Here is a 25,056-nt window from a genome sequence, read left to right as displayed (position 1 = left end):
TGCTGTTTCTGTTTACTTTGTAATTTCATTGTATAAGTAATATTAATAAATGGACCCAGACAGGCTTCAGTTGATTGTGCCTCATATAATTGAAGTATTCAAAAGTAAATTAATTGTGTAAGGTATACCCATATAACAATTCAGATTTTGATTATAAAGCAACGGATTGCTTTCACACAGTATAAATACATTAAAATTATATAACATGAAATTAAAGTATTCTGACCAATGAAACAGAAGAAAAACCAAGATATCAATTATTTTAATTTTATTTTATCAACAATGCAATATATATACATTGTATATGAATTAGTCATTATCTTCCTCCTCCTCTTCATCTTCGTTATTGATCTGGAAGTATCGTAATTCATAAGTATCTTTTGTGCTTGCGACCACACGTAGCCAATCTCTCAAATTGTTTTTCTTCAAATATTTTTTAGTCAAATATTTCAAATATCTAAATAAAAACAGGAAGGAAAAAAAAATCTTAATACACTTTTAAATTCATTTTAGGATTATTACTATTATTATTATATGATAAAAACCTTTTAGAGACTGGAATATCGGCCGTGACTATAACCTTAGATTTGTTCCTTTCGATCGATACGGCATTTCCTAAATTGTTTGTCTTGCCGTTCACTTTTATTCTTTCTTGTAAAAACTTTTCCTAAACAAAAATAATTATAAATTAATAAATTTAACAGCAAGTAAAATTTGTGCTTAAAATACATAAATAAATAGCCAATCTTCTAATAGCTTCCAAAGACCATTCAATGATACTTAGGATGCTTACGAGTATTTATGTAGCGAACATAGCCGTTCAGTAGTATCTGAATGCCTTGTCAATTAAACACTGGTAAAAAACTTGTATTTTAGATAAACCATTGAATCAACCCAAGTTTTTTTTACCAGTGTTTAATTGACAAGGCATTCAGATACTACTGAACGGCTATGTTCGCTACATAAATACTCGTAAGCATCATGGTTTTACTATGTAGTAACCCAAATTATGTCTTACTTTCCTGGCTGTTATGATACATAACAAGGGAAAGTATTGAAATCGTGTCAATTTGACCCTCTGAGTTTTCTTTTGTAAATCTCCATGTTTTGAGACCTCCTGAATCCAAATGAACAATTATTTATTGTGACATCATTGCAATTCCAAGCTGCAATTTTCAATCATATTTTTAATTTAATATATATGCTCTCCACCTCAAATTACTAGTGACTTGCCCCTGTAAATCATATTTTCCTTTAACAATAGAGTCGTCGTGCTGGCTATCTATCTAACACCTTTCGGGGGAAGTTTTGAATTTAACAACATGACTTGAGATTTTCGTCGAAAGTTTGTATATAGTTAATTGGGGCCTCTGGCCCCTAAGGTTTTCACATCTGATCTAGTCTTTCAACTATCTAACTCTGTTCCTGAGATTAAGGAAAGACAGACAGATGACAATGGGAATTTATAGATCTACAATTTTTTCAAATTTCAGCCCAAAAAGTAAAAAAAAATAATAATAATAATAAAGAATAAAAATAATAATTCCATGGATACATATGTATGAGGTACGTGTGTTTGTTGGTGGTTAAAGGTCCAGGGGATGGTGAGAAAGAAGGGAGTCATGTGTCCTATCTTGAGAGGGGCTGGATTTAATAATGATTATTCTCATTATTAGCCCCCTACCATCAGAATTAAGCTTTTTGCCATTTTATAACAATTAAAAATATAAACATTTTGTGACACACGGTGCCACACACAATCTAATTTATTATGATTAACTGTATAAAAGTCTTTAAAATAAAATCTCGTAACAGTTGGGAAAGTCTTGCAACTCATTGCCATGTTTTTTTAAAAAAGTATTTATCAATTTTTAAGATGTTATACAGAAGAGAAATCACTAAAATATAGTGATTTGAAATGAATATATATACTATAGTGTTTATGTTACACGTGTTTCAATTTACTTCCTGTTTTTTATTGTAAATTTTTCTCTATTTTCATCCCAATAAATCTCTCTATTGTTTTGTGTTATTTGTCATGTTGTAAACATATGCAGATTGTGTCACTATATACAAAACTATTAACCATCATATTATTTCATGATCAGAAAGCAATCTTTCAAGTATTTTACATCCCATGATGATAGTTTGTTACTTGTACATACAATCAGTGCAATTAGAGTTATCCGTTGGGTTGATTCATTTTAGTGTGATGTAGGAGAGATTGATAGAACAATTATGTCTTTTTTGTTAATTTGTAATTAAGAACTTAATACAGTGGAACCTCGCTTAACCGAGCATAATTTGTTCCAGAACCTTACTAGTAATGCAAAACAATTTTTCCCATAGAAATTAATGTAAAATAAGATAATGCATTCCATGCTGAAAAAGTACTCAAATACTGCATTTACTTGCGTACAAGACGAGGTTTTTATTCATTTTTCACTGCTTCAAAAACCTAGGTTGTCCTATACACGCGAGTGAAGGATACTTTGTATTTTTGCAATAATTTTTGTGAACCATGTATAGTTCATACTGCTATTATAGCAGAGTGCTATCAAGGTCAAGGTGAATGTTGTTTTTGAAGAGATGATACAAAAATAGCTGGTCACTTAGGAATGATTATAAATGCAGTTATTTCATATTTGTTAAATTGGTACTTTTAATGAATATTTGTACATTCTGAATCATTAAAAATAAACTTTTTCCTGTCATGTGCATTATAATCTTTTGGTTTTGTTACATGGGTATCAGGTGGGTGGAATAGCAATCTTCAAAAGCTGATAGCAGTCATTCAGGAAACACTGCATTTTAAATTCACTCGATGGATCAGAGGATGATTCTTTGTGGAGTAAGAGTGAAAAAAAAAATTGTAACGAAGCTTCGGAGGACGAGTCCGAGTAGACAAAAGGTGATAGCGTCAAGAAAACAGGGTTGTTTGCCTTAATTAATGTGTGCATTTGATGATAATTTACTTGTGATTAAACTAAATAAAATTAGAATCGTATTAATAAATTTAATTTTCTTTATTTTGATCTCTAAAGTCACACCTCGTCCTATATGCGAGATCGTCATAGACGCAAGTAAATATGGCATTTTATGTATAACATTTATTCAAAGCAAATTATACAATATACATTGTTAAGGAGCATGAATCACCATCATCTTTTCTTCTAGTGCAGAATGAACCAACCTGGAATGCAAATTTGATTTGCAGGAAAAAAAAAAAAAAAATCACAGATAATAGCATGATGGAGCATGCACACAATCCGGGACTTCCCCTCTCCTCATCACTCATTATGCGAAACTTCGCTCGTTAAGCAAGGCTTTTTTTAAAAATTGATTTGCTTGTTATGTGAAACACTCGTTATGCGAGGTTCCACTGTATTTAATAGAAGAAAATAATGCTGATACAGTAGAGCGTTGTTTATCCGAATCTATTGGGGACTGGGGTTGTTCGGATAACCGATTATGTACAAAAAAATATATTAACCTATCCCATGTTAAAATTTTTCCCTGTTGCATGTCGCTTCGCATTGAATTTTTGTCGATGTTAAGCCTAACGTAAATTTTTTAATAATAATCATGGCAATTGTATCGTTAAAAATTATTAATTAGAAATCTGGAATGTGCTGTTGCATTATTATTATTATGTGACTTCTGTTGGCCCAGCAAAATAATAATTTGACAACACTATGGAACCGAGGATGCCAAAAATCAGTAACGGATCTGATTTCTAAACTACAACAGAGGAAATCATAAAACTTACGAAGTCACCCGCATTCATAATACCATCTTCAACGGGATGACTGCAATCTATGGTGAATTTCAATTGGGTTTTCTTCTTCTTACCCTTGCCTTTCTGGCCGGGTTTTACGGCTTTCCTTTTGGTAAGATGTTCCTAAAAGTAAAGTTACAGTAATGAATAGCCTGTTGACTTATTTTTTAATAAACAATCCTGAAAATTGATTAACAGTCTTATTAATTGTAATAGATAAAGATTTATCAAACTGTCTAATTATTTGTTGAAAGATCAGATTTTTAATCTTTATTTGTTATCTAGAAATGATAAACATTTACAATTTTTACAAGAACAATAGTGCCATCCAAATGGCAGAAGCAGTTAAGACCTACCACTCTGGGGCACTTGGGATTGAATCTAGGTGGTCAAGAAACCCCAAGAATGGATGGTCTGTCCCTTATATATTAGCCTCCATCTCTCACCAGCTGGCCAAACCTACAATGGGCTTGAAGAAAAAAAAAAGGCTTTCTTAGGCCTGCGTTATAAATTTGGACCATAACCACATCCATAGGTAATTACAATGCTGGTACCAATGGCAGAGTTATAAAACACCACAAGGTCATATTTATGAAGAACCAAATTTTTCTATGGTGTACCCTTACAAGGCAGTTCAAATGCATGCGCACTTGCGATGCAAATGGGAGAAAATTTCACCAGCTAATGTCAGATTTAACACCACAATTATTTATTTTCTCTATGATCAAAGTAACCCTCACTTTAAATTTTACATTGTCCAGAAGTAATGAGTTTGTCAAAAGTTACTTTTGATCCAATCTGCTATTTTCCTTCAGTTGCTTCTGCTTTTCGATTGTATCAACTAATGCTAGTTCATCAAATTCTGTTAAAAGTTTGATGGATCCAAACTTTTCTTACAGAATACGGAGAGAATTTATAACCCATCCCTTTGTGCCTACGAATGAAAAGAGTAAAAAAGAATTGTGGTTCTTACATAAAAATTACTCAATACATAAAGAGCAAATAATAGTACAATCAGATATCAACATTCTAAATAATACTACCCTCATAATTTGCCAACAAATCCATGCAAATGGATTTTCTCCATATACACTGCCACTATAGAACTTATATTCCTGAGATGTTAGCAAGGTCAAAGTATGAAGACATTGTTGTGAATTTTTTTAAAATCGCCATGTTGGCCATTTTATTAATTAATTATTGTTAACGAACAAACATCAAAACCAGATTCTTTATTAGGCTACAATACAGCTAATTAATTTTCAGAAACTGGCTTTATCATTCATTTATTAACATAGGTTTTGCATGTCATTATTATTAATTTGTCATATGATACACTGTCTTAAGATTAAACATATATTAATCACAATGGCATTAAAATCAGGGTATTAGTAAATGGAAGTTTTTTGTATACCGACGATGATAAAACAGCGACGTGTCTCCCGAAATCAATTGACATACAAGTGACACGGTGTTTCGGTCTTTTGTTAGCCATAATATTCGTGTTTGAACAATATACGAGCATAATAGAAAATCACAATTCATAATATACACATAGAATAATGAATAGTAATTGTAGAATATTGATACATATCAATCTTTGGATATTTATTATAGACAACATTCAACACCTGTCATCTCTAACTTGAACAACAAATATTGAATTATCTCGAAGAAAAATTGAGAATATTTACATTTCTTATAAAGCTTCCACGTTGTAAAATACGCAAATTTACTTTATGGTAAAACTGAGGACTAATTTGGGCGAAGGTGTCAATTAAAGCCGAAAGCCCATTACATAATAAAGTAAGTTTTCTGGATATGCTTTAAAAAATGGCAAATTAGTTAGTTCACCCATTTTTACTGTGTAGGTACATTTGTGTAATCAAAATTACATAAGTACAAGAAGTTTAATTTCAACAAAAAGTTTACCATATGTATTATTGCTTATGTACTCACTGTAGTTCCAAGACCATAATAAACAAGTATATGATCTAAATTGAAATAAGTAAACAAACATTTTTTGGAAAATACATTTTATGAGCAGCAATTCTTGAATTTGTAAGAAAATCCTGTAAATTTAATTACGCACAAAAAGCATTTTAAAATAAATAGGGTGTTAATTTATTTATTTATTTTAGTTACATTAGGAAAAGCCTGATTGAGACTAAAGATTTCCACCCCAAGAATAACAATAAAAATATATGAGCTAAAAAGATAAGATGGGGGAAAAACAACAGAATAAAAACGAAAGTACTGTAATTAATTTAAAACAAGTAAAATTTTCATTAAGTCTATATTTTCACATATGACATAGGAACCATAAATTTTGTCCATTAAATTGCAATTAAATCAGAAAAAACTATTCCGTCATCATGAACTGTTATTGATGTTAAGCTTATTATGTATTTTGAAATTTCAAAATCTTGAAAACTATCCACTTTACAAAAGTAGATGCCATGCAAACAAACCATCAAAAATGAGATTCTTCCATTAAACAGCTAGCAATAAACTCAAATGCAAGTTACCAAACAGCAAAATAAGACAGAACCTTAAAATTTTTTCAATCATACAATTGCAACATACAGAAAAAGTGACAACTATGATAAAAGAATGGACAGAAAGAGAATTCAATGAAAAATTTGAATTCTCTTTCTGTCCATTCAAGAGAAAATCTTGAATTATCAGAGCAGAAAGAAAAGAAAGAAATGACGACAAGAGTCCGGCCATTTGGCCTAAAGATTCGGAAAGGATGACGCATACCCCGTGCAAGTGCGGAGATATAGAGAACAAGATTTACAAAATCTGCACACGATACAAAGCTCCATTCATTTATATCAACTGATCAAGATATAAACGATGCAACTTAATCAGCCTACACATTAAAACAAAAATAATCAAATAAATAAATAATCGCAATACCAATTCAAACGTAATCATTTCATTAATATCAGGATAATCGCTAACGTGTGTGGTTCAGTTCTTGTGAAAGTAAGATATACAGAACAAGCTAAAATTAATTACAAATAAAAAAAGAACAGAGCCTAAACAACGGCATAATTGTGTATAAACGCAGTTCCGAACAAGGCAGTCGGGCCCTTATCGGTTCTGTAGACCAAGTCCATAAAAGTAAAAAAAAAAAAATCCTGTCTACAGCTCGAATAAGGGTACAATTTCATATGTGAATGACACTGTTGGGACCTTAAAGGGTCTCATATACAGTTATGGTTTTGTTTTGCTTGTGCAGGAGGTGGGAACCCCTCATTTAGAGTTCATATCTTACCCCTACGCCTCATTCAGAGCTGCTTTTGTACATTTAGGCCCTTCATAGTTCCATGTGTACATATACAAATCACCTGAAAGGAATTTATAATTGTTATTTATTAATTTATTCGATTAAAATCATCCAAAAAATTAAGTTTATTCACAAATTTACATAACGGGATCTTTCTTATTACTTATTATTTTATTGGAAAACTTTCTCCGCTCCGCTAACCCTATCCACGTGGTAACATTCCAATGCGGTGTTAGAAATTATCATTAATCGCTTACTTCAATAACTCATTTATAATACATACGTTAGAAATAGCATTTGGTCACTTTATAAAAATAAAAATAACAAAAATAATAATACTTACAACAACCATTTTAGATAATTAACAACTCACTGGCACCTACACGAGAAAATGGCCGATTTAGAGAATAATAAAACTAGACAGCAATTGGTCCAATCTTACGTGTTGCCAGCTTGGAGTACTAAATTAAATCGCGTGGCAAAGAAGCGAGAGTATATGTATAATTTATGTTAAAATATAATTATATTGTATATTATTTTAAAATTCTTTACAGACTTTTAGCATTTAAATTCAAAATGTAATATTATAAGAAATAATTATTTACTGATGTAATGATAGACGCGGTGATGGCCGAGCATCGACATATCCGGTTGAACACCCCGAAAAACTACCGGCCCGGATTCGAATCCCAGGACTTCCTGTGAGGATCCTAAAATGGCGCCGAGAATTCGGTTGTTTTCAAGATCGCTACCTCGGGAAATTTCGGAAAGTCAATCGGAGCAAGAACGCGCATCGGGCTATAAACCGGACATCTGTAAAGCATTTCTTCTAAAACAAACACAACGCGGTAATAAACGACGAAGGGAATGTCGCGGTGCTCGTATACAAGAGTCGAGATATAAACAATTAACAAAAAAAGGGGAGAAAGAAGAGAGACAGATGGTCACGGACACCTGCTAGACCATATGAGCCCGGGATCGTCGCGAAGGGGGGGCAGCAACAGAACGTTTGGCGGATCGGTTCAGCCCGATGTCCGCGAGAGGGGGGCAAACTGTGTAAATTATGTGAGTAACTGTCAACGCTCGGGCGCCGTCCCCGGCCGAATTTGGTTTTCGTCTTGCTTAGAAACAGTAGACTGACCAATCGAAAAAAGGAAAAAGGGACTCAAGACCAATCAAGAGGGGAAGATAGGAGGGAAAATCATATAAAAACCCCCGAATCAAGGTCAGAGGGGGAACGACGGAGCTTTCTGCCAGGAAGTGGACGACGGTACTCCAACCAGCCACCGACTCCTTCGCCGACGTCCGTCACCGACCCCATCGGACTCTCCTACCCGACTGCCCCGGGGCTTTACCGACGACTCCGACAGCATTCTCCGATCGCCGTCATCCGGAGCGCTTTCTGCCGCAGGCGATCTAGATCGCATCTTGTATTGTGGGCCTACTTTGTAAGTTTGTTTTGATGTTAAAATAAACGGTTATTGTAAGACACTTGTCATCTTTGCCTCTGCCGCCACCACCCAATTAACCTGGCGTGCAATTAACTAATTGCCCCCATATGTCGGCAGCTTACACTTCCAGAGCGGTAGGCTGACCCCTTAATCCCACGGCCGGATGGCCGAGAGGATAAGGTGGCAGCCTATCGCTCTGGAGGACCCGAAATCAAATCCGGACGGGTCAAAAAATCTCCAGGAATATTTCGGAGGTGGTCCGGCCCGATATATCCGGATGGACTACCCTAAAACCACGCGGCCGCTTCATTGTGAACTTGGCTGAACCAATAATGGACTTGCTAAAAGAAGCCTTCTTAGTGCTCACAGAGCGTAGAGTTTGAAAAAAAAACCATTAACTGCCGAATGCCGAGCGGTTAAGATGGCACTTACCGATCGGGGGACCGAAGATCGGAAAACCCGATCTAGGATCCCTTCGTTCTGTTTGGATATAATTCGGGTCCGTCCCTCAATGCCCGGCTACCCCATGTCGTCTGCCAAACCCACAATTGAATTCATTAAACAGGCGTCTACAAGGAGGGAAGAGTTTTAAAGAAATCATATCTATTACAGCCCATGTTGAAACCGCCAAGCGATGAAGGGGTTCTACATACCGCCTATAAAAATGTTTAGGATTGTTTCGCACTGATTTGATTGCCCAGAGCGGTAGGTCGACGCCTTAACCGCCTCTGCAATTTTTTTTGTAAGTCTTTGTGCCCTGTGGGCACGAAGAGGGTTCTTTTAGCAAGCCCATTATGGGTTCGGCCAGGCCCACAATGGGCGGCCGAGTGGTGAGAGACGAAGCCCGACATATCCGGACGGACCACCCCCGTAAAAATTCCTTGGGATTTATCGACCTGTCCGAATTCGAACCCGGGTCTTCCAGGGCACTTTGACCGCTCAGACATTTAGCCGTTCCGCCTCCGCCATTCGACCATCTGTCGATTATCCGACCGTCAAATTAATCGCTGCTATAAAAACAGCAAATTTGAGATGTAAAAATTTTTAAATGAACTAATTTTTCAACCTTATTTCTAATTATTTCTTCATTAATTTTTTATTAATAAATATTCAGTTAACGAACGGATTCTCCGCCATTCGAATTCGAGAATACAACAGCGAATTATTTAAATCAAATAATTTTCAATTTTACGCCGTATTATTTCTAACCTGATTAAAACAAATTAAAATAAAATAAAATTTAAACAATTTCAAGAACAACAACAACAACAACAAAAAAAAAAAAATCAAAATAAATTTTTACGTAAATAATCACGAAAAAAAATCGACAAACCACGTGACCAGATTTATATCTCTCTTAAAAATTAAAATTAACGATAATCACCGGTAAAGACGTTATACTTTAAAAACATTTTAAAAACAACGTAATAAAAAAATCAGAAATAATCGATTCTTTCCTTCTTCGCAAGTTTAATTAAATAAATCTGCCGTATCCGGCTCGAGACTATCCCGAGCGATATGTCTCGGATACGCCTACCGAATCCTTAAAAAATCCTAAAATCATTTATTTCGTTTGATTATAACAAATTTAATGATCGCGAAGGAGATCCGAAACCGTCAAGATATGCCCCACCGAAAGATAATTGCCTGATTTATCAAATAATTAAGTTATAGTTGCATCGTCTGGATTCAAAAGGTAGGCTTAACGTAACCTGTTGTTTGGTACGCGGTGACGTTATGTTCATTTTACCGATTTTTTTTCAAAAAGTTAAACGATTATCGTGTATTTTAAGCCGTATTTATCATCCTTTCTTGATTTATCGGCCTTTTATGTGTAAATTTTGTATGGGCGTTGTGTATATTTAATGCAATTCGTTAATTTTATAAGAGTTGCCGGTGGGGGTTACCTTTAGTTAATTTGCCTACGTGCTCTTACGTCACTGTTTAACTAAAGGTAATGCCTGCCGAATCTTGGCTGTGGTTAAGATTTGTTGGTATTTGATTGCTTTTTTTTCTCCTTTTGATTGTTGTAAGGGAGCATAAAATTGCTTTGGAGAAACTTACTGTCTTATGAGCTTGCGGATTCTTTGGTGGTGCATTATCGTAAGGGTAAATGCTTGGGACCCTCGTCGACGGGTGTTTCCAAAGCCATCTTTTATAAGAAACTGTTCCTCCGGAGAAAAATGTCTACGGTCGAGTATGTACCGTACAAAGGGATCCTGTAATTCAAATTTGGGACCGTCCATAAATTATGTCTGTGTTTATCTTGAAAATTTTACTCCTCCTCTCTTTAGACATTTGGCAAAACTCTGTCTGCCTTGAAACCTTTATTGTTTTATGAATAATAAAATGCATAAACTGTATAAAATTTAATGAAATAAAACAGACGTCCGTTGAAGTTCGACCCCTCCCTCCTTTCTGGCGTGGACATCGTTTATGGACAGTCCCCTTGCTTGGGTATCTGTGAAGCTATGATGCGTTGCTGAGGAACTCTTATTGAATTACATGAAATTTGAATGGTTTTGATTTGTCAGAAATATTTCGGAAATTTTCTTGTTTGGGAACTTTTGTAGTTTTTATTTCGCTTATGAAATAAATTGTCTGACTAGTTTGTGTTATGGTACAGACTCGCTGTGATGAATTTGTGTTGTGTCCAGTTGTAATGACACTGCTTGCCTGTCTACAACTTGAGTGTTAAATTAATAGGTGCTTACTGACACCACCCCACTGGTGGCAGAGTGCATAAAACCGCCAAGAATTGGTAATTGGTCGTGGGTTTGTGCCTCTCCAACAGGCTGGCCGAATGGAGTTTTCTGGGTTTTTTTGTGTTAGTAACCCCTAAATAGATGCCAGTTTCCCATAAAAGACCTCATGGGAATCATCCCCCTTGGCAGATTGCCCATGTGTCGTGTTGCCATAAACAAACAAATCAATTCAAGCTGCTTATCATCTTTGTATTATTGTATACTAAATTAAAATGTTTTTGACTTAATATTATTGTATACTGCTAATCAAACTATTCTTGCTGCTTTCTTTGTCTTCTTTTAATTTCACTTAGAATAGCTTCAAAAAATTAAGTGATAATAAGATTTTAAAATTGCATAAATCTATTTTCACATAAGTTTGATTTTGGAGATGGCTGCTCGATCAGCCAAAAAAAAATTTGATTAATGAAGTATTCTTACTGGAAAAGACAACTGTTTTTGGTATACCCTATTTTCATTAAAATACTTGAGAAAATTAATGTTCTCCTACAGGAAACTTAATAGAATTAAGAAAATTCATTATAATTATCACTCTTGGTATACAGGAAAAACAGAAAAAAACATCAAATCATCATGAATAAAAATGGCAAATGATATGATAAAAGTTTGTATAAATATTTAATAATATAAAAACAATTTTTGAGACAATTTCTCGTTGAATTTGTAACATTTGTGTTAGGACATTTATTATTTATTGCATAAAATATTTAGACACTGAACTTCTAGCGTCTTTTTTCATTGATATTGGAATTTGTGACAGTTATCTTAGTCTGTTCTAAGTGAATAATTTATGCAAGTATTTTTAATTTCAAATAGATGAATTATTTGCTTAGTTGCTAGTTAAACTGACAAATAATTTTTCAATTAAATTAAGTTTTGCTTAATTTAATCAATTATTAAGCCATAAATGGGATTGCCCTTCTTAAATTACAGTATTGAAATATTGCAGCTGTGGTTTAATAACACAATAGTTGATAACTGAGTTTCTTACGGAACGTCAATTATCTAACATTATTGCTTTTAGTTTTTTGTAAATTCTGTAACCAAAATTGATGATAATTATAGTTAAATGTGTTCAGATTGTTAAATTAACATATGGGGAAAAAACTATTAAATAAAATTCTGAACTAAATTTCATTTCAAAAGTTGGCAATTTGACAATGGAATTTTTAAGAAGTCTGGTCACTAGATGCACTGATTAATGATTGATATATTAACTAATGTTATTTTAGGTAAAGATTTTTAATGAGGAAATCGTAAAAGTAAAATATTTATGTAGACGTAATGTGCGAAGTGTAGGAGTTGCTGATATCAGATACATGTATAAAAAACAAATTCATGGGGATATATAGCTCTGAATTGTATTGAATTTCCTTCTAACTGCAAATATTTGAATTGAGAGATACTTTTATAGTTCTTGAGATATCTACTCTTTACATATGTAAAAGTGATCTCTTGTTAACTTGAAAAGTTCTGTAACAAAGATAACTTGTCTATATTTTAATATAAAACATGGAAACTAAGCACTGTTAATTCATAACATCCTGATTGAGCTTAAAATTAATGAGAAAGTTAGTAATTAGTCTAATACCATTGAAAAGAACTCTAACAAAATAAAGAATTTTTTGATAAATTGATCCATTCAGTTGAAATAGCAAAGGTCCAGTTAAGTTCTGTAATTTTGTCATTGTGAATATTTGATTTTAAAGTTTGATTACATTGTGTGGAATTATAAAAGTAACCAAATTAGATCCAACAAATTAAAGCACTTACTGTTAAAAACAGATCCTGAATGATGCAAAAATTGGCATTCTATCACATAGTTGTATTTGACTGTAAATTGTTAAAAAAGAATGAAATTTTAATGCCACATCATTCAGTTTTGTAAAAAAACAAATACCAATTCAGTAATATGCAGTGGCGTAGCTAGTGGGGTGCGGTAGGTGCAATCCGCACCGAGCCCCTGGAAAGCGATAGGCCCACGGGGGCCCCAAAATCACAAGAAAAAAGACCCGAAAAATTTTTCGGGGGCCCACAAATCTGGTTCCGCACCGGGCCTGGAGAACCGTAGCTACGCCACTGGTAATATGAATAAATTTTTTAAAACTTCAGTAATTAATTACATTTCTCATTATTCCTTAATTGAGAACAAATATGATGATAAAACATTAAACTATAATTAATTTGAGTTAAGAATATCATGCTAATTGACAAATGATTAATCTGAGGAGATTTATCAAGTTAATACAATAATAGGGCACATGTGTATTCATTTTGTTTCCAAAATCTTATTTAAAATGAAAACCGTTTCCATTCTATCTGATAAGAAATATGCCTAAATTAAGCTGTAAGAAAATATAAACGTTCCATATTGCATAACAATATTTGGAGCATTGTCAAAATCAATACAAACTCGTGAAAAGTTCATCATAAGAAAAAATTTACTTAATAATTTAGTATGTACAGCTTAGATCATTATTATTGAATTAGATGTTAATTTTTTATGGATTAGACTATTATTAATGCATTTTTTAAAATTTTGTCATCTTTATATGGACAGTGATTTTTAAGAGGTATGTCTACTAAAGCAATCAATCCCAAGAAGCTAGTGTTGTTCATTCTGTACATGTATTGGTTTCTGTGAGTATAGTATTCTATTGATAAGCAAGACAATTTAGCCAAGTAATTGCCTTGGAAGAAATTTTCAATTAATATTACTGTTTAATTCATATAATCTGATTATAATTAGTTAAAAGTTCATGAAATATTTTGTCTCAAATTATATAAAATTGGTAGTCATGTATTTTAATAATCTGATGGTATACAGTGTAAGCACTTCCACACATATGGTATTTGCTGAATATTGAATAATTCCCTTTTGCCAAAGTATTTGTCATGTGGAGAGCACACGTGTAAACATGCAAGATTATTTGCCAAGCATTGGTTTATTGTGGGAATTTGAATCTCTGTCCAAGATCAATTTCTTTTGATTTGGCACAGTATACCGACAAGTAGTTGGAAATGGCTAATACAGACTATTGAGTGAAGTGATGAGTAAATCATCCACACTATTTGATATTGGCCAAACGTTTGTTCAGCTTTCGGTGAATATCAACTGTGTGGAGCCGCTTTAAACTTGTCAAAAAAAAAGTTTGTAAATAATTATCTCAAGACCTTTGTACGAAAGTTTAATGTAACATTCAAATAAACTATTAGCATTTAACAAGTCTTAAATTTACTTAAAAGTACTTATAATAATAGTTAATGTCATTATAGTTGTTCTAGTGACTGACCTAACTACCAGAACAGTGTCTTTCATTACTTTTTGTTTAATTTCTGAATTTTTGAATTGTGCAGTTGTATTATATCAATTATGCATTCTTACTGCACTATTAAACTTTAATTCTTGTAAATTGTTATAGGAATTCTGGAAAATTTCTAAATAGTTTATTTAGTCAGTTGTACCTTCTGTTTTGCTATGTAATGCTTACAGTAAAATTTACTTAAATTAATGAATATAACAACTCATTTTAATATATTATATCAAGTTTTCCTATCCCTTCATAATTCTCTTTCCAGGAACAGTTGACAAGTTTTGAACTATCTTGATTCTGAAAATGACTAGAAATTAAATTTTCAAATTGAAGTAAATTCAATCATTGCATTTTGTTTAAATACTTCATTTGTCACTTGTAATGACATTTGAATTATAATTAAACTTAGGTACTAACTAGTGCAGGGATGGCAAATCTTTTTGAGTTTGTGTGCCATATTGTAAGCATACTTAGCTTTAAAGATGTTAATGTGTGCCAGTGTCTTAGACTTCGAATAATGATATTTAAAGAAATTAAACGGATACGCTTTAATTCGAATAAATAAAAAATCTGATTGAAAAAAAGATGATCGAGCGATAAACAGAAAGGACGATTGAAAAGGACAGAAATCGTATGATACATTACGTGCCAGATGATTTCTCTTAAGTGCCACTTTGGGCATGCGTGCCATAGGTTTGCCATCCCTGAACTAGTGAATTGATTTTGTGATTACATGCATAAATTAATAGGAAATAGTAGTTTTAAACCAAAAATCTTCTATAAGTAAAAATAGATCAATCATTTTCAAGGCTCAGTGAACTGATTTTTTTAAAAAATATTTTCAGGTTTGAATTAAAATGTTATCAGTCACTTTACTTGCTTAAAAAGAATTCAAGTTACTTATTAAATACATCCAAATAAAATACTATAATGATAAATTGGTGAAGCCTTAGTCATAATTTCTGCACACACACATAAAAAGTTGTTTTATTTAATAATCTACTTTTTAATCTACTTACATTTGATATATCTGTGTATATTATGTAGAAACATCTTTATGAAAATTTATTCTCATTCTCTTCTGTCTTCAATCTGAATATTGGTAGACAATCAAATCCACCATTTACTTCTATTTGGTACCAGTTGCTATAATGTTTTGCCCTTCACTGCATCCAATACTCTTGTATTATTATATTATATTCCCAGTGTTCTTACTCATTCATCTTTATTGTAAACATGGCAAACAGTTTTTTTGCATTTTTCCATATTATGTTTGCTTCCTTTTGTTAAAATGTGTGATTGAGCCTTAAACTTTTCTGTAAATTCTAATATATAAGCTATGTTTGTTAAAAGGAATACAGTTTTCCCTTGCTGTGTGAAAGTAGTGTTTCTGTGAAACCTTTTGTAAGCTGAAATGATGTAAAGCAAGAAGTGATAAAAATTTTTTCCGTATGCATTAATTGTAAAGTGTCCCCAGACTGAAAATTAACTTCTTAAATTATGCCAAATACACAAGATAATACTAACATATGGTAAGACAGGAAAAATGATGATACATTTCTACTTTGTATAGGCTATATATGTAAATATATTGTAGCTTTCTTTTTAGCTTCACACTTCTTCAGCTTCAGTCCCTCTTAGCATATTTTATGGGACAGGAATGTTAGACAAAATTGTGGAACAGTTTCCTATTAGTCACGACAATGCTGTTTACACATTCAACAGCTGATGGCGTTCTGGTTAGCTGGCATTCCTGATTGATTCCGTGTGAACAGATTTGAGGCCACTCTTGAACTGTGCAAACCATCTAAATCAGGGGTGTCCAGCTCACAGGCCACATGCAGCCCAAGGCAAGTTCCAATATAACCCAATTTATTTATTTATTTCAATGGCATAAACTCAAAAAAAGAAGTTTCACAAAGCCTTAAACCTTTATACATATTTTCTTTTTGAGTGGAAAGGAAATATTTTCAAATACTTGGAAATGTGTGAATGAAGGAATACTAAATAAAGCTGGAGTTGTGACTCAAAGGATTATCGACCCAAATTCGAGTTAAGGAGAGATAGGCCGAAAGATAAGTAGTAGTGAGAAAGGTTAAATAGACCTGCTGTTATGCAAATATTGACCCTTAATTTTCCAACCTTCCTTTATCTTTTGTCCTTTCTCTTCTTTCCCCACATTTGGGTCTATGATCCGTTGAGTCCCAACTCCACTTTATTTAGTATTCCTTCCAGCATTGCAAGATTCGGCTACTCTTTTTTTAGTTAGTTAATCAGAACTTACATCTTAGTTGCGCATGCATATTGCATTTAGTACCGAATTTTAAATTTGTGACCAGTAGTTAATCTTTTTTCTTTGACAAAAGTAACGATCATAGAGGAATCATTAAGAGACACAAACAACAGATTAAATGAGTTAATAGCAGAAAAAAGGTGAAAACAATTAAATTTTTACAAAATCAGCATATTTGTTAATGATAGAAAAAGTGAGAGTCAAAAATGGAAGTTACTTCTAACTTACTGGAAGAATATCAGTTAAGTAAAATTACTCTTCACTCCGACACCGGGGATGAAATACTAAATACCGAACCTGTTACCGGTGTAATTTGCGTGAAAAAATCTTCTTTCCACAAACGTTTTCGAGCTTTCCAAACAGCTCTTCTTCAGGTAGAGAAAAAAGGTTCCGACGAAATACTTCAAAAAAAGACGAAAAAAGAACGTAGACATTTAAATAAAAACGGAATCTAAAAATAGAATGCAGATGTTTAAACAAAAATTACGGAACTCGCATATCAAACGAACATTAAGGTGGACATGGATCGTTGTTTATGAGAGCCTGCCACGCTATAGAAAGATTAATCTCATCCTTCCGATTTATACATGTGGTCCGATGGTTAGCCTTACAGATGGATATAGCTTCCCGCCATTTTAGTTGGTCCAGGTGGGGCGTAGTGTCGATGATGTCAGCTTTGTCGAACTCCGGTTCTATATCCGGATCAGATGCAAAGGTGGTTAGGGCCGTGGTGTACCGCCCGTGCCGAAGGTCCGCCTGATGTTCTTGCACTCTGGTATTTACAAACCGTTAATGATAATCCCTACGGCCTAACGCTGGAAATGGAACAATCTAGCAATACTGAGGTCCATTTTTTGGATATAAACATTAAAGTAGAAGGATCCGCCATCGTCACGTCGGTATACCGTAAACCTTATGCCGACCCTATATACATACCGGTAGGTTCATCTGACCCATTCACCTACAAGGCTGCAGCATTTAATACTTTGATTAAAAGGGCCTTTTCCCACTCGTCCACCACGCAAGCCCTCAACACTGAATTGAATTATATCAAGAGGATAGCAGCCAAGCACGGTTACCATGGTCTGACACACCGTCTAATTGAGCGACTTCAACGCTCACAATACGCACCCACTACGCGTACGAGGACCAACACTGACCAGGATGAACGTACACGCCTCCCAGTCACCTTTAACCCATATGTTAAAGCGATATATGCTGAGATCGCTGGAAAACAACAACTACAAATAGCCTATAGAAGAGGCCCGACAATCTACGACATCCTCAGAAATGAAAAAGGCAGTCCAGTCCGTGGCAGGCTTCATGGCGTGTACTCTATCCCGCTGAAAGATAACAGATGTAACGAGAGCCTTGTATATATCGGCTCAACCAAGCGATCTTTAAATACCAGAGTGCAAGAACATCAGGCAGACCTTCGGCACGGGCGGTACACCACGGCCCTAACCACCTTTGCATCTGATCCGGATATAGAACCGGAGTTCGACAAAGCTGACATCATCGACACTACGCCCCACCTGGACCAACTAAAATGGCGGGAAGCTATATCCATCTGTAAGGCTAACCATCGGACCACATGTATAAATCGGAAGGATGAGATTAATCTTTCTATAGCGTGGCAGGCCCTCATAAACCACGATCTATAAATAGCAACATCGGCGCACGAATGCGCATGTCCACCTTAATGTTCGTTTGATATGCGAGTTCCGTAATTTTTGTTTAAACATCTGCATTCTATTTTTAGATTCCGTTTTTATTTAAATGTCTATGTTCTTTTTTCGTCTTTTTTCGAAGTATTTCATCGGAACCTTTTTTTCTCTACCTGAAGAAGAGCTGTTTGGAAAGCTCAAAACGTTTGTGGAAAGAAGATTTTTTCACGCAAATTACACCGGTAACAGGTTCGGTATTTAGAATATCAGTTAATAGTACTTTGAAATAATTCACAAAAAAAAATATTTCTAAATGAAATAAGTGGAGTTTTTTAATCAAATTTAAAATTTGATTCTAAACACGATACACACACGCAACTGAGTGCCGATTGGCTAGCGTATGTCGGATGATCACTCCTCGACGTATTATCACTTTGCCCGACTAGGTGGTAGCAATATTCATAATGACCAGTCAATTTGATAAATTAATCAATATTTATCACACTGCGCGCCCTTTTTGGTTGTCATTCATAATGCCTGATTAATCACTTTGTCCAAACATATACATACGTATTTATACGTATGTAAATATACTTAAATATACAAATCATGGGCCACAAATATATATAATATACTTGTGGCCCAAAACTCCATAACTTCTTCCAATGTGGCCCAGAGAAACAAAAAGGTTTGACACCCCTGATCTAAATGTAAAATTTGGGCCTGGAACACCATACTCTACATTTACACTAGAAAAGTTAAGCTTGTTCAGAAGTAACATGTTCAAAGTTCACAATAATTGCTTTGAACAATAATTGCTTTAAAAATTTATTCAGAAAATTTGATGACCTTAATTTTCAGTTAGTTTTAATAGTTGAATTGCACCAGAATCTCAATTATTTGGTAAAATTAGTTGTATAAAAAAAACGTGACAAAATAGATAAGATGGAATTGATTTTTTTTTCTTCCTCCTCAAGCATGCATAAACTATTTTCTTTCTTGGCAATCAGGATGCAAAAAGAAATGAGTTAAATCCTGGTGTTTTCACGGAAATGAGTAAAGCTTGATTAAAAAGGGAGACTGATGATACAATTTTCTTTCTAGAAAATATGTAAGATTTGAGAAGGCTTGGAGGAGACTAAAGTAAATAGGGACACTAACAAGAAGTTCTTGGAATATGTACAGAGTGGGTGGTCATTTTTGTAGTTGGAAGGAAAGGAAGTGGGATCGATTGCATAATTTGTCGTGCAGAGAGTTGAGCATTAGTAGAAGTATGGAGTAACATATGTAGTGTATAATCTGTAATGTTAGAATCCAAGTGGTGTTTTCTATCACTGTTAATCTGAGTGGTCTGGAAAGCCTAAAAGGAAAGTTTGACTGGGAGTTTTTTATCTCAAAGATGATAGACATGTTTGAGGAAATTGAATGAAAAAATTTTTTGATCAAAAACTAATTTTGTTAACTGCACTAGTTCAACAAAGTTAAACAAATAAAAATATGTATCTTTTGAGGGTAACTTTCTTCTACTTATTAAGCATTGCCATATCTTTGTAAACATAGTTTCAAGTGGAAGCATAAATCAACAATACAAACAATATTATCTAATTTTAAATTGGTGTTTTCTAATATTGTGGTGGCTGAACCTCCTTTCATTGAATAATCTTGGGCAACTTCTATAAAAAGTCAAAAATTAATATTTTCTTGCCAAAGTTCATCAATTATACAGTGGAAGTAATTTTTGATTGTTTCAAGTAAGAGTAACGTAATAATAATAATCAGTAACATGTTGACATCCTGAAAAAACTAACTTGCAGATATGTTTGACAGGAACAATCGGTAGAAGTTTTGCTATTCTTGGTCAGATATTCACCATAAATTTTCCCAGCTTATTGCCTGAATCTTGTTCTTGCAGACTTTTGTTTTCTAAGATGAAAGAGAAATTGTAGAGTGACAGTTTCACAGCAGCATAAGTGGAAGACAGTTACAAAAGCACCTAAAGACATGGCTTCGGGGACTACTTTGACAAGTGGTACGGATACTGGCAGAAGCGTATAACTACATGAGCAGCTCACTTTAAAGATAGTTTGATGTAAAGGAATACATTAGACATTTTCTACTCAGTTGCAGCAGTTGTCGTTTCCTTTTTATGAACAGAAATATGTTAGATCACCGGACAAAATACACAATGCCATCTAGAAACATTGGCTTCTTTTCTACTATATTATTTGAATAATAACATTTCTGGCGACGTTCACAATTGGTCACTGATTTGGCTTGTGTCACATGCAGAAACAGAAGTTGAGCAGTGTCAAACTGTTTTTATCATAATTTGTTTTTTCTGTCATAAAGTGCATTTTTCTGTTCAAGGGATATCTAGTGTGTCACTATCTTAAGTGTGTGTTTGATGAAATATGCCAAAACTTTTTATTTGAATGTTTTTATATAAAAACATTTTTTGTGTTGAAAAAGAATACTTTTATATATAAACTGGAGAGCTTATATTTGTAAATAGATTTAAAGTTTTTAATTAAAATTACATTGGTAGATTCAGTACTCTATATTTATTGGGTTTCAAAAAACACCGAAGTTAAATTTTAATATAATATTCTGTTTCATAAAGTTTAAAATTGTGGCTTGAATTTGACATTGGCAATTCTTTCAATACTGTAATGTATATTTTTAAGTGTTGGGTGATTATGGAAATTATTCTTGAATTTAAAGTTAGTTCTAAGAAAAGATATATACGGTAGAGCATCGATTATCCGACCCCCGATTAACCGACTTATTGGTTACCGACCGCGTTCTAGTCGGCAAATTCAAATGTTCGCTAGTGATGTGGCGCTACAATATTTGGTTATGTCTTGGCTACTTTAATATTATTTTTGTTAAATTTTTGCATGTTTTAGCTGGCAGCATGGCTCGACCATGAAAGGGAGGCTAGTATTTAAACTAGGCCTAATATACTATACTAATAATGTATTTTTTCATACTTTTCAGTTATCAGAGTTTTCAGTTATCCGACCAACCCCAGTTCCCAATTAAGTCGGATAATCGATGCTCTACTGTAATATAATTTCATATAGTATAATTGAATGCTACTGTGTCTAGTTATTATGGCTTTAGAAAATTTAAAATTCTCGATAATGATTCTTTGCAATCATTAATTAAATACTTAGCTTTATACATTATATTCATTAAATCATTTGATCAAGTCTCTGAATAACTTAATTTGGATGTTATTTCAAAAGTTACAATGATATTAAAGAAAAGTTGTCAATAATTTTTTTTCCTTTTCTGCAGATCGTTTGACAATGATAGGTGGATTATTTATTTACAACCATAAAGGAGAAGTCCTTATCTCTCGAGTTTACAGAGATGATATAGGGTAAGTGATACTTAAATGTGCGTTCGTCATTAAACTCCGAAAGTTTTACATTAATTTCTTCCCTGTAGTCGTAATGCCGTGGATGCTTTTAGAGTTAACGTCATTCATGCGAGACAGCAAGTGCGCAGCCCTGTAACAAATATTGCTCGCACCAGTTTTTTCCACATAAAGCGGGGAAATATTTGGTTGGCGGCTGTCACTAAGCAAAACGTAAATGCCTCCATGGTATTCGAATTTCTTTTAAAAATGGTTGAAGTTATGCAGTCATATTTTGGAAAAATAAGTGAAGAAAATGTTAAAAATAACTTTGTTTTGATTTATGAATTATTGGATGGTAAGTAACTTTTAAAAAGTTTTGTAAATCTGTAATGAGTATCAAAATATGTGACAAATGAGGATTATTATTGAAATTTCAGAAATATTAGATTTTGGTTATCCTCAAAATACTGACACTGGTATATTGAAAACATTCATTACTCAACAAGGTGTCAAATCTCAAACTAAAGAGGAGCAAAGCCAAATTACATGCCAAGTTACTGGTCATATTGGATGGCGTAGGGAAGGAATAAAATATAGAAGAAATGAGTTATTCCTCGATGTTCTGGAATACGTTAATCTTTTGATGTCTCCTCAAGGTAATTTTCAATTTCATTTAAATAAGTTCTTATGACTAGTTCTATATAATTTTACACTTGATAGGTCAAGTCCTCAGTGCTCATGTTGCCGGGAAAGTAGTGATGAAATCATATTTATCTGGAATGCCCGAATGCAAGTTTGGTATAAATGACAAAATAACTATGGATAGTAAAGGAAAAACAAGCACTATTGACGATCCGACCAGAAGGTAATTATCTGTGTTTTGTCGACACTTTAGTTTCGGTGAAACAGAAATTCTCCAACTTGTGTTAGAGAGGCTGGATACTAAATGCCAATTAACATGTTTAACTTCTTTGCTTCAGAAATAATCCAAAGAAGCAAAGCGGTTTTAAGTATGTAGTTGGGTGTTAGAATTTAGACCCTTCTTAATTCAAGTTTGAAAATTTTATTATTTTATTAATGGTAATTTGTTTGCTAAAAACATCTTTAAATGTTTCTATTTTTATAAAAAAAATTGCATTTTTGTAGTACCGGAAAGACTTCAATAGCTATCGACGATTGTCAGTTCCATCAATGTGTTAAGTTGAGCAAATTTGAAAGTGAGCATAGCATAAGTTTTATTCCACCAGACGGAGAATTTGAACTCATGAGGTTAGAAAATTGCATTTAGACAACAATAATTGAACGTTTACTTGTAAAATTAAAATATAATTTTCTTAGATATCGCATAACAAAGGATATCAGCTTTCCTTTTCGCATCATTCCTCTGGTTCGTGAGGTTGGAAGGACAAAAATGGAAGTCAAAGTTGTTTTAAAATCTAACTTCAAACCATCTCTCATTGGGCAAAAGATTGAAGTAAATTTATTTTTAATATAGTCTTTTTTTTTTGTCTGAATATTTTTAACGTTTTTAATGTAATTGTGTTCAGGTTCGTATTCCTACTCCATTAAACACAAGTGGTGTACAGTTGATCTGCATGAAAGGTAAAGCTAAGTATAAAGCCAGCGAGAATGCCATAGTATGGAAGTAAGTTAAGCTTTGTTTTCAAGAGTTTCTGTTTTTTCTGTTTTTAATGTTTTAAATTTAAATTTAGAATTAAAAGAATGGCTGGAATGAAAGAAACACAGTTAAGTGCTGAAATAGAATTGCTGCAGACAGATACAAAGAAGAAATGGAATAGGCCACCAATTTCTATGAATTTTGAGGTATGATTTTATGTGAAGAGATATTCATAAGAATAATCATATTCATGCATTTTTAAACTTAAATTTTCAGGTTCCTTTTGCCCCTTCTGGATTAAAAGTAAGATATTTGAAAGTTTTCGAACCAAAATTGAACTACAGCGATCACGATGTCATAAAATGGGTTAGATATATTGGAAGAAGTGGACTATACGAAACGAGATGCTAACATAGCAGTCACTCATTAATATGCGTGCAATGCATTGATTATTCATGCAAGCATGTCACTACGGCATGTTTTGATTTAAGTAGAATATGTTGGCTTCGAGTGTTTTATCGTATAGTTTAAGCTTCCAATACATTCCATTATTTTGTGGACTGTTACGATAAACAATGCGAAAAAATCGATATAACCTATCGAGGAATTCTTTTCACAATTTCATGTACAGTAACGTCGACATGTTCAATTATAAAAAATATATATATATATATAAAAATATGCATGTGTAACAGAATGATAGCAATGCAATACCCCCTGTTGCTCGCATTCTGTAATGCTTAGAAATAATGCATTATCAAACAGTTACGGTAAAGAGGGTCCACTTTGAAGTTAATTTGTTATAAATGGTTGAATGTTTGATGTATATTCTAATGGCATCTTATTTTAACGATAAAATTACAATGAAATGTTTGCCTTAATTTGAAATGTTTAACGATAATGATGTTTAGCTGGTTGTTTAGCCAATGTAATTTTATTTGTTTCTTTGCTTTGTATATTTGACTAGCACTTCTTATTTTGCTGATACTGTTAGTCATTTAGATGCAAATGTATGAATCAATGCTTAAATGCACATTTAGGAATGCAACATTTATTAAAATATAGAAAGAAATAAATAAATGTGTTATAAAGCATTTTCTTGTTTCAGTTTTTTTTCCCTTAAGGCCTCCTCTTTAGAGATTACGATAGTCTCTATAGTCTGTCATTTGCCAATCTAACACTCTTCAGAGTGGTGCACGTGAAATTTTCATGTTATCCCTTGTTGATGTATGCAACAGACTGGTTTATTGCACATGCAATTGGCAAAAACAGTCACAATCATGATAAATATGCTAATCTGATCTGTGTAATTTTACTTTATGGTATGTAATACAAAATCCAATAATCAGACAGCTGCTAGCTCAGTATATACTAGTAGTCACTCGACTGTATCTCAAAACATAACAGAACTCTAAAATAATTCTTCCCATGACTGTTGATTTAGTATGAAATTCCCTAAAATTTAGACATTTTCATTCCTAAGAATCTTCTCATTTTAAAACAAATTGAAT

General features: G+C 33.3%; 3 protein-coding genes across 3 annotated transcripts; 2 read left to right on the top strand and 1 right to left on the bottom strand.

Moving 5' to 3' along the window:
• Window positions 1-253: 253 nt before the first annotated feature.
• Window positions 254-7,551, bottom strand: LOC136986861 (large ribosomal subunit protein eL22-like). The gene is made up of 4 exons (XM_067284487.1): window positions 7,417-7,551; window positions 3,770-3,901; window positions 546-667; window positions 254-457 (listed from the first exon to the last, which is right to left on the bottom strand). The coding sequence occupies exons 1-4, from the start codon at window positions 7,423-7,425 to the stop codon at window positions 310-312; spliced, it is 411 nt and encodes a 136-aa protein (XP_067140588.1). The 5' UTR covers window positions 7,426-7,551; the 3' UTR covers window positions 254-309.
• A 2,455-nt stretch (window positions 7,552-10,006) lies between these two features.
• On the top strand, window positions 10,007-24,639 carry AP-2mu (adaptor protein complex 2, mu subunit). The gene is made up of 10 exons (XM_067284493.1): window positions 10,007-10,220; window positions 21,864-21,948; window positions 22,017-22,282; window positions 22,365-22,583; window positions 22,648-22,792; window positions 23,074-23,196; window positions 23,266-23,401; window positions 23,475-23,572; window positions 23,640-23,751; window positions 23,822-24,639. The coding sequence occupies exons 2-10, from the start codon at window positions 21,875-21,877 to the stop codon at window positions 23,954-23,956; spliced, it is 1,308 nt and encodes a 435-aa protein (XP_067140594.1). The 5' UTR covers window positions 10,007-10,220; window positions 21,864-21,874; the 3' UTR covers window positions 23,957-24,639.
• On the top strand, window positions 17,604-18,560 carry LOC136986853 (uncharacterized). The gene has a single exon (XM_067284481.1). It carries the CDS (start codon window positions 17,604-17,606, stop codon window positions 18,558-18,560), a length of 957 nt encoding a protein of 318 aa, XP_067140582.1.
• Window positions 24,640-25,056: the final 417 nt, after the last annotated feature.

Source organism: Centruroides vittatus, unplaced genomic scaffold (assembly GCF_030686945.1).
Source record: "Centruroides vittatus isolate TY-2023 unplaced genomic scaffold, ASM3068694v2 scaffold_1209, whole genome shotgun sequence".
In the NCBI taxonomy this organism is placed as follows: domain Eukaryota; kingdom Metazoa; phylum Arthropoda; class Arachnida; order Scorpiones; family Buthidae; genus Centruroides; species Centruroides vittatus.
This window is presented reverse-complemented; position numbering and strand designations above follow the sequence as displayed.

What these genes read in the sequence shown, in the direction of transcription:
- LOC136986861 (XM_067284487.1), bottom strand. An exon ending in TTATGAATGCGGGTGACTTC is followed by an intron (nt 668 to 3,769) that starts GTAAGTTTTATG and finishes ATTTTTGTTTAG; the next exon opens with GAAAAGTTTTTACAAGAAAG. An exon ending in GATATTCCAGTCTCTAAAAG is followed by an intron (nt 458 to 545) that starts GTTTTTATCATA and finishes GTTTTTATTTAG; the next exon opens with ATATTTGAAATATTTGACTA.
- LOC136986853 (XM_067284481.1), top strand. Translation starts at nt 17,604, where the DNA reads ATGCAAAGGTGGTTAGGGCCGTGGTGTACCGCCCGTGCCGAAGGTCCG.
- AP-2mu (XM_067284493.1), top strand. Translation starts at nt 21,875, where the DNA reads ATGATAGGTGGATTATTTATTTACAACCATAAAGGAGAAGTCCTTATC. An exon ending in GTTTACAGAGATGATATAGG is followed by an intron (nt 21,949 to 22,016) that starts GTAAGTGATACT and finishes TCTTCCCTGTAG; the next exon opens with TCGTAATGCCGTGGATGCTT. An exon ending in GAGAATGCCATAGTATGGAA is followed by an intron (nt 23,573 to 23,639) that starts GTAAGTTAAGCT and finishes ATTTAAATTTAG; the next exon opens with AATTAAAAGAATGGCTGGAA.